The sequence below is a fragment of the Electrophorus electricus genome, chromosome 2, assembly GCF_013358815.1.
Source record: "Electrophorus electricus isolate fEleEle1 chromosome 2, fEleEle1.pri, whole genome shotgun sequence".
NCBI lineage: Eukaryota > Metazoa > Chordata > Actinopteri > Gymnotiformes > Gymnotidae > Electrophorus > Electrophorus electricus.
Genome location: NC_049536.1, coordinates 8,989,110 through 9,000,489, shown reverse-complemented (window position 1 = coordinate 9,000,489; position 11,380 = coordinate 8,989,110). Strand labels below are relative to the sequence as shown.

Here is an 11,380-nt window from a genome sequence, read left to right as displayed (position 1 = left end):
TAATTGTGTATTTATCAAAAATAATTTAAACACTTTACCTGATTTGAATCAATATCTTATCACTTCCCATCTAACTGTGTCCAGGTTCTTGTACAGGCTATATACTGCTAGATATATTGGACAGATTTATTTCCACTTAAGATTCAGCTACATGATATTGCCCCACTGAATATCAAATTTAGAAACCTGTGTATTTTATACATTGGTTTATAAACCAAACATGATTAAATATTACTGATAATTGTTCGGCTCCAGTTTACCATTATATTGATTCTTAATAAATCTCACATTAATAGTGATTTTAACAAATGCACATACAAGTTTACAATTTACATAATATTCCCTGTCTGTCCCTGTCTGTTTAGACAAGAGTACATGTAAGTGGTGTTTCTCATTTTTCTGTGTGTTTGTTGTGGGGATATCTTGTCTTGCTCAGAACCATGGTATTTGAGAGGTTTTAAAATAATCTTATCTAAAGGGGATTACCTTAGTCTAAATCCTAGTGGCCTCTAGCTACAAAGGAGCACCCACAGAGAGTCCTAATGTATATAAAGGCAACATAAATTGAACAGGCTTATTTAACACAAGAGGTTATGTATGTAAACAAGTGAAACACCTTGCCATTTAATCTTCACAGTAACAATCACATTATATTTAAGAGGTCATATAAGTGTGTAAAGTTATACTAGAGGCTAAGAAAAACTACAGCACCATCTCTTGTGCAAATCTCACTCAGAGAGTCTAGGCCAGTGTGCTTAAGTCAGATGTCAGTCACTCTGAGGCTCACCTGCTCCAATCCTCTTAAACTGTCATCCTTAGCTTCATACACTCCAGCTGTTGGGATAACCTGAAGCCTAGACTCTCTCAAAAATCAGTCCTGTCCCAAACGACAAGCGTTTGTTTAGAAGCATTTCGTATGTTTTTTTATGGCAGGAGGTACACAATGTTGGCTACTTACTAATCAGTCTTTTGCTTTTATAAGATAATAATTTTGGCAAGGAAAGCAAAAACTGCATTGTACCCATTTACATTATGTGCACTGTAAATGTTGAATCTGCTTTAAGGCAAAACAGTATTTATGGTCAGACAGATGCCTCACAAATTGAGATTAAGAGTCCCATGAGGGCAGTCTGACACAAAGTGCTTATATGTAGACCTCTCTCATGTATGTTACTTTACATCATGTCATGTTTGTCTCAGTCCTGGTTCCTGAAAAAAGGCAGTAGGGGATTTTCTGGCTGATTCAAGTCAAAAGTCACACCAGTGGAACTTCCAGGGGTCCCCATTTTGGAATGACACTGTGTTGCATGATATTGTCACACCAGGTCACATCAGTCAGATTTATGCCACTGACAGATTTTGTTGCTCAGATCTTGCTAATGCTATTTTGGAATATAAACTGAGTGTATATTGATGGTTAAGATCTTGTAACAATGGTGTATAATGTGTATAATATTCTGGTCATAGGAGAACAGACTAAACTTATGCCTTCTCTGTTCTATAAACGTTTTCCTACACTGTCTATTTGCCATTCCATTTCAGATTTTCTAATTAGGTTTACATAAAAGATTCAACAAAGTACATTGCATTCCACTTGTATTTTGGTAAGGTGTACTGTGACTGTATACTCTAGCTTGGTTTATGATATTTCCAATTGTCTTGTAGCTTCTTTCTCTTTAATGATGATACCACTATTCTTGGGTCACCCAAAGAACAGACAGGCCAGCAGACAGTAAATCAGGGATTAAGTCTTTCTTCAAGACCACAAGATGTAATAAGGAAAGAGTAGCCCAGGAGTGGTTCAGACAGAGGACTGGGTGTATAAATAACTTCACTTCAGCTTCCCTCAGTCCCACATCAATCTTGCTACACACATGCCAGTTTACCTGATGCCATCTGAATTGGTGTCTGTAAAGGAAGTAGGTCAAAAGGTGAAACAGAACACCACTTAATGGTTTGTGAAAAACACTTTTTTCTTTTCTGTATCATATACTGCTCTGAGCACTGTGTTGCAGGAAGAAAGATTGCTTGCAGGCTCGATACAACTGTGTTTTTCATGATCTTCCTGTAGCTGTTGCAAGAGAATATACTTTATTTCTGCCTATTTGTCTGTTTCTTCCTCTGATAAAAGAAAAGCCTTCTTTACTAACCTATAATACAAAATGCTAACCGATACAGAAATATTCCACCATTGTTCACTTCTTTCTGAATAGCTAAGTTTGCATACAAGTCAAAGCTCATCAAGGGAGCTTCCTCGCTCCTCCCCCTCTATCTTGCCTTACATGGTGTGCCTCACTACACCCCCCTTTCCCCCATGTACACACACACACACGCACACATACACACACATACACACACATACATACACACACACACACACACACACACACTCTAAACACATGCCTCATACCCGCCTCTTGGTCTGGTTCAGTCTTCGCTTGCATCAGTGGTGTGAGTGTAAGGCTGAACTCAGTAGAGAAAAGCTGTGAGAAGAGGACTGCTGAGCTCCTGGACTAAATGTACCTGTGTAAATCTTTGTTGAATACGATAGTTCTGGGAAGTGTAGTGATCTAAGGACAGCTATAAGCACGGAGGTGACAGTGTTGCAGCAGTCATGTTTTGTGCATTCTCTGGCCCGGGGTCAGTCAGCAACTCACTCATGTATCACTATGGCAATGGAAAAGCGGTAAGTTGTTGGATTTCTGTGAGCTGATTTCTGTGATATTCAGTGAGTATGCTTTAAACTACTGCCATATATTTTTAGATGAGATTATTCTGTGTTTTGGCTACAGAAATTTTGTTCATATGATAAATGTGGATGAAACACAAAGTCATGCAATATAGCATATTGATTTGTGTGTATAACATGGTGTTCCTCATGTGGTTAGCCCATGTGCTTAAATTTATACTTAAGTAAGTAAAGGTGGGTTTTTGTTGGAGGGGGTGTGCGTGTCAGATTGTATGTGTTTAATTTAGTATAATTAGCATGTGAATTTAAAGCAGTTCACATCAGTGATTGTGTGCTTTCATTTCAGTTATTCTATCCTCTTTATAAAAGTGATCCTCTAAAAGTGCAGTGCTTATCACAGCAGCAGTTGAACATTTAAATGCTGTTTGGAGCCTCTGGCATTTTGCACTTTCAAGTTTCTTCCTGCTTGCTACTGCAGCATAGCTTTAAGTCACAAAACAACCTTTCCTGTATATCTCCGAAGTCCCATCCCAGCTGTAGCTGAGAGTAGGATATTTTTTGCCATGAGGTGAAATGCCCTGGTCGGTATGTGGCTGAACTCCGGCAGATGTTTTTCCCCTGTGTTCCCCACCCCATTACACCAGTGCACAGCCCCCTCTTTGATGTGCACACATGGTAAGTGCCTCCAGACGGGCACGGATGACACAGAGCAAGGAGAGAAATGAGTTGCACATGTGCAGGGCTGGTTTGGGTTTGACTGAAAATTTTGGACCAGCTAGTCAGTAAGCTTTGATGAAATGTGTTTGAGAGCTGTCCAGTCTTTCTATGCTACGAGGCTGCATTTCAGAAGACATTCCTGCACTGTGTCTCCCCGCTTCACTCTAAAATGGGTTTTGTGGTAATATTTTCACTGGCTCAGACACATGCTTACTTAACTCTAAGTAGTCTTTGATGTTCGTCTTATGAAGTTCTTTGATATCTGATGAGGTTTGGGCTGTAGAATGAAGCTTTCCAAAGAGAGAGCTCCTCTCTGCAGCTTCTGAGATTGAGCCATTTGTGCTTTCATGCTGACCCATGAGGGTGAGAGGGGTCATGCTGGAGGGTGTTAATATTATTAACGGGTCACTTGGCCAGTCATTACAGACACTGGGCAGTTGGCCTGATCCTGCACCATATGCTGTGCAGTATAAGGTTGGACCCAGGCTGATATGACCGGGGCCGAATCAGCCAATCAGTGCAGGCCTTTTTGGGAAACAAGCCAATCAAGGTCAGCAACATGCTTTCTTGGTCATGTGCCTATGAATGGGACAAGCTGAATTCTCAGTGGCCCCAGCATGATCCTGATTCTAGATGACTGTTGCCCTGGCGACGCATGTGCCACTGTTGCAGTACGGGGAGGCCTGCGGTCACTTCCTGGAGTGGAAGGGAGAAGGAGAAAAGGGAGAGAAATGAGATCAAAGCACAGAGCAGGTGCAAAGCAGGTTCAGAGGAGGCTCTATGTGTTTGTGTTTCTCTGAAAGGAATATTCACAAGATAACATAGAATTTATGTAAATTATTACATAAATAATTACATTGTAATATATAGATTACATATGTCTTAAGGTATAAGATTTACATATATGTGTAATGTGTGTCCTGTTGTGTGACGGTGAATTCAAACCCTGATAGTGCCATTGCCTTAGACAGGAGTCTAAGCATAACCTGCCCTGATCTATGGATGGGCAGTCTGGCCTCATTTCCTTCTCCCTCTGTCAATCAGGGGAATTCTAATTGTAAATGAAGGTGTCTATTACAGCATGTATAGTGAACTGGGCAGGTATTCCAAATTCTTTTGTTTGTGGACAAAAATGTGATAAAAATTACATCCAAACATCTTTTTTTCCTTTATTTTGCTTTTTAACAAAGAAAGCATTTTTTATCATTTTTATACAAGGATCCATTTCCTTGTATTTAAAAATGTAGGCATATTTTAAAAAGAATGCGAATCTTTTAGGAATATGATCTTTTGTACAATATGTTACAATATGTTCCCCAGGATGTTCTTCCCATCAGTATATTTTGCTTTTCAAACATCAGGTGCACTCTCCGTCTCCAAATACGGAGGAACTGAAAAGGGATTCTGCTTCCTACTCAACGTTCAAACTGCCTAACACAAGCTTCACAAGCACTTTTTTTGGTAAACTCATATTTAATTATTAAAATATCCCACAATTTCTATCAACTGTTTAGAAGATCAGAGACTGTTATTGCTTTATCTTTATGTGTGTACTGCTTGTGTACCCATGTGCATCTATCTGACTGTATATATGTGTGTGTGTGTGTGTGTGTGTGTGTGTGTGTGTGTGTGTGTGTGTGTGTGTGTGTGTGTGTGTGTGTGTTGGAAGACAGAGGTCTGTTGTTGGAAAGTGTTCCTCTCTCAAGGGCACTACAGTCCCTTGGGAGAGAGAATGAAATAAGATCCTGTCTATGGTGTACCATTGCTGTTTCAAGGACTTCTTTTGGGGGGGGAGCATACACACATGCAAGCTTTGTTTACTCAGCTGTTTTGGGGGCTTATTTTGAGAAGAAAGTCAGACATTCACAGACAAACTAAAATCATTTTTGAAACTCATAAAGAAACTGAAGAACGTTTTTCATAAAGAGAAATACTTTGTACTGGATTTATCCTAATAACTTTGCTTTATAGGTTGTGTATTAAGTTTTTAAGGTTTGTTTTTTTTTGTCACACACTTCCGCTCATCCAAAGACAGTGTACAGCAGTGGACTTCTTTTTTTGCTAAAGATAATATTCATAAGATAATTTTCATGTTTCTTGTCATTTGCTCTGGATTGTGTAACTGCTGAAAAGTTTAACCTTTTAATTGCTTTTTATTGTTGCTCAGATATTTATTTTGTTTCTCTTAGTAAGTCCCTTTCTCATGCTGATAAGTGGGAACAGTCTGAGAGAGCAGACAGAAAGAAAACAAAAAATAAATCCTCAGTAGCTATTTTAGCCTGTATCTCTTATTTTGCTCAGTATGTTTTGTCATTTTCTGTCAGATGGGACAAACAGCTCTACAGACCCCTGGAGCTCATCCAGTGGGATCAGCCCATCAGGTCATGGAGGCATGCTGGGATCTTCCCCTTCTAACCAATCACAGTCTGGGAACTATGGCAACCTGCCAACACATGACTGTCTGGTAAGATTTTGCTTTACAATGTGAAAATATAGAAGTCTTGAGGATGGTATAGAAGCTTAAAAATGAAGCTTAAAAATAACTTTTTCCCAATAAGCCAAAAAGTAGAATTAATTCTGAGACTCATGGCACAATGACAATATTTTGAGGCCATGAATGTTAGCACCTTAACCAGTCTTATTGTAGCCATCATCAATAATGCATTCAACTCTGGAGAATGGATAATTGAAGTGTTCACAGTTGAGAGATGAAGTTCAGTTAATTTCATGCTGTTAATTCTTTTTAAACACCCTAATGGGAAGTTCAACAATCGACACATTTTAATTTTTCCATAGAACCTACTGCAAAGTTCAGCAGTATCTGCAGCCAGCAAGCGTCTCCCACCAATGACCTATTTCCATAGAGGCAATGGCAGCGCGTCACTTTTCTTGTCTTCACCCCACACTGTAGCAGCCAGCACAACTGACCGTTCCATGGGTAAAGCCCCCAAGACTCACACAGACTAAAATACTGTGGACTTCACAATGTTTGCTGATGTGGAATTATATTGTCTGTGTATGTGGTTTCAGGGGGTCAGGAGAACCTGGCTGCAGACCCTCACACGGGAAATGCTCTTGGAAAAGCCCTGGCTTCCGTAAGAACTCGTCTCCTACCACAAGCAGTTCTTCCCACCTATCCTTCCATATACAATATGGCTAAATTAACATAGTTAAAATGAATTGGTTCAGGAGATTTAGGATGGTGTTTTTTTCCACAGTGAGTTAGTTTGCTGGACCTCAGGTACTTGTAGATCATAGCTTTGAAGTTTTACATATTCATTTATAGTGCTTTTTCTTGCCTTCGTGGCAAATGTTATAAAGGGCTGTGCAATTCTTACTGCACAACTGTGCAGTAAAAACATCAAGATTTATGATGTCATTTTGTTTATGACATTTATGACATTTCCACCCAAGACTCTGAGGCATTCAGGACAAAAGGCTTTCCTGAGATGACAAGTTGTGCTTTTAAAATGATGTATGTGCTGTCACTGAAACCCTGCTTTACCCCATTTCTCCCCTCATCCCTTCTTCTCCTCATCTCCACCTCTCTCTGTCCTTTTCTCTTTTAGATTTATTCTCCTGATCACACGAGTAGCAGTTTTCCACCCAGTTCATCCACTCCAGGGAGATCTCTGTCACCTCTGGCTGCTTCTACAGTCTCAGCAGGTAAAATACATTAAAGAGGTCAAACAAGTTTTTCCTTCCCTTTTATCAAAACCATTAGTGACAGGTCTTCCATAATATTTCTGTAACACATCATAAATCACATAAATCTCCATTCATATAGCATTTTGAGTGTAACATATTAAAAAATATAATTTAAATTGTTAAACAGTGGAATTCTTTCTCTATATTTTTAGGAGGCAGCCAATGGCATCGATCTGCTGGACAGAAAGCACAGCCATCCAATTACGAGAACTCTCTGCAGTCATTGGTACAGCCCTCTTAATAGCATCTTTTATGCACAGATTTTGAGTAATCTGTTTTGTGCTTTTGCTTGTTTATTTGGGTTTGTGAATCCAGTTTTTGAAGAAAACAAAGCAGTTTAGAAATCATTCAATTTTTATCATATATGTTTTCTGGATTTCAGATTGAGGATAAATTGGACAGACTGGATGATGCCATTCACATCCTACGAAACCATGCAGTAGGTGGGACAAATATTACCCTGACCAATGACATGCACAACCTACTTGGACAGTCACAAAATGGACCAATCACAATGAGGCCAAACTACCCCATCTCAGGACTGGTAATAAGTGGATTACCAACAGATGTAAGTTTTCCTCATTATCTCTTATTCTAGTCATTATGTGTAAATGTTGTAAGGGTCTATGTTGTGTACAGCAGGGAAAATTGTATGAGCCTAAATATTTCCCATATGCAGAAGACCTGGTAAACACACCAACTGGATTAAAGTTATTTGCTTATTTGGTTTCTACTCTTTTTAATAAATAAACCATTTAAATAACACTGATGCTACAGTGTAATAACTACACAATACATTTTCAGTCCTCTTTTCCTAACTGGTCTGAAGAGGCCTCATAGCATTAGCAACTATGGCATTCGTTAGTTTTCAAATTCACTATAGCCTGAAGAACCATGTTAACAATGAAATCAAGATATTAAAGAATTCTAGGAACTGATATATGGCATTGAGAGTAATGGAGAGCCTAACAGTAATAACCTTGGAATTGTGGGTCCATGTCCTTGCATGACTGGAAAGCTACTTCTAATGTTTATTTTATCTACGTCTGAGTTTGTAAAGAAGTGAATAAAAAGGTGCAGACAGTGGCATATGCAGAAGAAATCAAGGGCACTCAGCTAACGCTCCTGCTTAACATTAGATGTAGTGATATTTACTTGGACTGAATAACGGAAATATAAAACTGGTACTATGGGCTTGAAATGTGGTCTCCTTTGATTTTGGCAAAACCGTCTTTCTTTACTCTTAAAATTCAGGATTTTTCAACTTCCTGGAATAATGGTATTTGCTCCCTCAGGAAAAAAAGGTGTGAGGCACCTACTGAAGAACAGCTGAAGGAATGTGTTTTGGGTGTATGTCTCCGCAGGTGTCAGCAGATGCAGGTGAGGCTGCACACTTGGCCATCCACCCCTCAGCTGTTCCTTCTGCTTCCCATCGGACTAATCCTGAAGACAGCTTCAGAGGTCCGCCTAAGCCACACTCGCCCATTGCTGCCTCTCCTGCACTCAGCTCCTTTTTTCTGCTTACCTTCTGCTCTTTTTTGTGTGTTTTGGATGGTGCAGAGTGTTTCTGAGGGCCAAGGCCATGTTTATGGACTGATTTCATTCCACTGTTTGTTTGCTGTGAAAGCTTCACCGGTGCTCATAGCTTGGTTGTGTCTGGCAGCACTGGCTGCAGGGCTGTTCTCTGACATCTCTCCAGGCTCGGTCAAAGTGGAGCCGACTGATGGAGAGCAGCTTGGACTTCGTCAGGCACACCCCAACCACCGCCCTCATTCCACCTGCCTGTCTCAGCCCTCCTCTGATGGTCTGCACTCTGATGCAGAGAGTGATACTCGAGAGCCTGAAACACCCAATGCTGACCCTGCTAGCAGGAACAGGTAATGAGCTCTTGAGACAGTAGAATATACTAGCCACTAGAGGGCAACAGAGAACCCCGATAAAAATACATCTATACAAAAGCCCGACGTTCACTGCCTACGACTGCTATAAGATTTACGATAGAAAAATTGCTCTTCCTGCTGGACATCACGACAGACTTATAAATGTCAACGCGTTCGGATATCCTTCCATACTTTTTGTCTGACCTTTCTTTCTTTTTAATGGGTAGCAATCTTGATTACTACCATGTCTGGGCCTTGAGAAAAGCTCGAAATAAGACACAAAAGCAACCTAACAGATTAACAAATGATCTGACTGCTGTCTCTTCTGCCAAATGTGAATACTTTTTTTGTCAAAATTGTTATGCAGGAATAACACAGACAAGAAATACCGGATATTTATCTGGACTTCTACTTACTTCTACTTACAACGTTTCTCTGCATGCACGCGCATTGGTGTGCGCATTGGTGCGCGTGCGTGTGCGTGTGCGTGTGCGTGTCCATGTGTGTGCATTGTGCATGCGCGTGACCATTGCTGGATACTGTGCGTGCGTACTCACAGCAGCGTCCACGATGATGAGGAGCTGTCTCCGGAGCAGAAGGCTGAGCGAGAAAGGGAACGGCGGATGGCAAACAACGCGCGCGAGCGTCTGCGCGTGCGTGACATCAACGAGGCTTTCAAGGAGTTGGGTCGCATGGTGCAACTGCACCTGAAGAGCGACAAGCCCCAGACCAAACTGCTCATCCTGCACCAGGCCGTCGCCGTCATCCTGAGACTGGAGCAGCAGGTCCGCGGTAAGGGTTCATTGCAGAGTGCTGCAACTGGGATCAGCCTCCTCATAAGTCTTTCTTCATAGGCTCATTGCCTCCATTTGTACTGAAGTACTACCCAACTGGTAACACTGATGGCTACAAACAAACAAGTAGAAATAAAACACAAAAGTTTATATATATATATATATATATATATATATATATATATATATATATATATATATATGATAACAATTCCACTATCTGGTGTAAAGGCTAAAGTTTGAATGATTTGTGTTCTGTGTTGTTCTTAGAGCGTAATCTCAACCCTAAGGCTGCCTGCCTGAGGAGGAGAGAGGAGGAGAAGGTGTCTGCCCTCACTCTGGATCCCCAGGCTATGCATACAATCATTCACTCAGCACTGCCTGACCAAGGCAACAGTCTCTCTGGGCATCACTGACAGCCTTTGTGTGTGTATGTGTGTGTGTGTGTGTGTATGTGTATGTGTCTATGTGAATCTGGGCTAATAAATGGCAGTATTTTGTGATAAACCTTTAACATTCTTTTTTTTATAGCACTTTCATAGTCATTATGTTTATAATTGACTTTAAAAAGAGAAGAACATTGTGGGGTTTTATTTTCTTTTGCTACCACGTACACTGTTTATATGTACACAAGTACCTGACAAACCAGTTTGTTTTCCCATTGATAGATTGCTGTTCAGGACAACAAAGCTCCAGCAATTCTATAGCATTATCTTCCAATAATATATATTTTATATGAGACTATGAAGCAACAATATCCAAAGAACATTTCAATGTTGTTAAAAATTACTACTTTATGCCATTAGTGTTTTCATAACCTTCAATGCAGTAGATGTGCTTGTAAACTTGGCTTCTCGGTAACTCTACTCTATGTAAACATTAGCCTTGGTATTTGCATATAACTGACAACATTTACAATATGTAATTAAATACTAATTGTCATAACTGAAGGTGAGCGACTTGGGCAGCGAGGCGAAAGTGCAAACAAATAACACGCTTTATTAAATTGTTTCTCTAAAAACAAAGAGCAAACGGTAAAAGGACTGAAGAAAAAAAGGAAGTAGAAATAATAGCTTTCGTAGGGACGCTTCAGAAGATGCAGTTTATTGCTAGTCAGGTTGATAGCCTAACACTGCGCGTCTGCAACGAGCTCCTGTGAACATAGGGAGAGGCAATCAAAAGACAGGTGACAGTGATCATACTAATAGACGTGTGATTGAGAACTAATAAGTGATCTGCGTGTGTGATTGGTGGATGATTATGAGCTGGTCTGGCTGGATACCGGTTGGAGCGTGACACTGATATTTTATTATGATTTTCTAGAAATACATTTTTCCATGTTAAATGTTGTCTATTGTTTTGGTGTATACTTCTTTCATAGAGTTTTAAATAAAAATGAATGAATAAAGAAATCTGGAAATGTTCTTTATGTTAAAAAGGAAAACATGTAAGACTTGCTGTTAACAGGCACTCTAGCTTTCTAGTTTGACTAAGTTAAAAGTAAACATCTAATTAGTATGTTATGTTTTGTCAAAGAATGAATATGGAATAACTGAAGAAATTCATATAACGGATTAAACGTAATACGGTAA

At 39.9% G+C, this 11,380-nt stretch overlaps 1 protein-coding gene across 2 annotated transcripts; it reads left to right on the top strand.

Annotated features, from left to right (window-relative positions):
• The first annotated feature begins 2,439 nt into the window (after window positions 1-2,439).
• Window positions 2,440-11,152, top strand: LOC113571804 (transcription factor 12-like). 2 transcript variants are annotated; one of them, XM_027000941.2, is made up of 12 exons: window positions 2,440-2,686; window positions 4,768-4,867; window positions 5,731-5,870; window positions 6,203-6,344; window positions 6,437-6,501; window positions 6,976-7,072; window positions 7,267-7,340; window positions 7,497-7,682; window positions 8,479-8,575; window positions 8,814-8,991; window positions 9,554-9,786; window positions 10,059-11,152. In XM_027000941.2, exons 1-12 carry the CDS (start codon window positions 2,615-2,617, stop codon window positions 10,202-10,204), a joined length of 1,530 nt encoding a protein of 509 aa, XP_026856742.2. In that variant the 5' UTR covers window positions 2,440-2,614; the 3' UTR covers window positions 10,205-11,152. The 2 variants fall into 2 exon arrangements, with proteins under 2 accessions (XP_026856742.2, XP_026856740.2); XM_027000939.2 differs by having other exon boundaries at window positions 8,778-8,991.
• Window positions 11,153-11,380: the final 228 nt, after the last annotated feature.

Coding starts and splice junctions, on each gene's coding strand:
- LOC113571804 (XM_027000939.2), top strand. CDS start 2,615: ATGTTTTGTGCATTCTCTGGCCCGGGGTCAGTCAGCAACTCACTCATG. Junction 4,868..5,730: donor CTTCACAAGCACTTTTTTTG/GTAAACTCATAT, acceptor ATTTTCTGTCAG/ATGGGACAAACAGCTCTACA. Junction 7,683..8,478: donor TAAGTGGATTACCAACAGAT/GTAAGTTTTCCT, acceptor ATGTCTCCGCAG/GTGTCAGCAGATGCAGGTGA.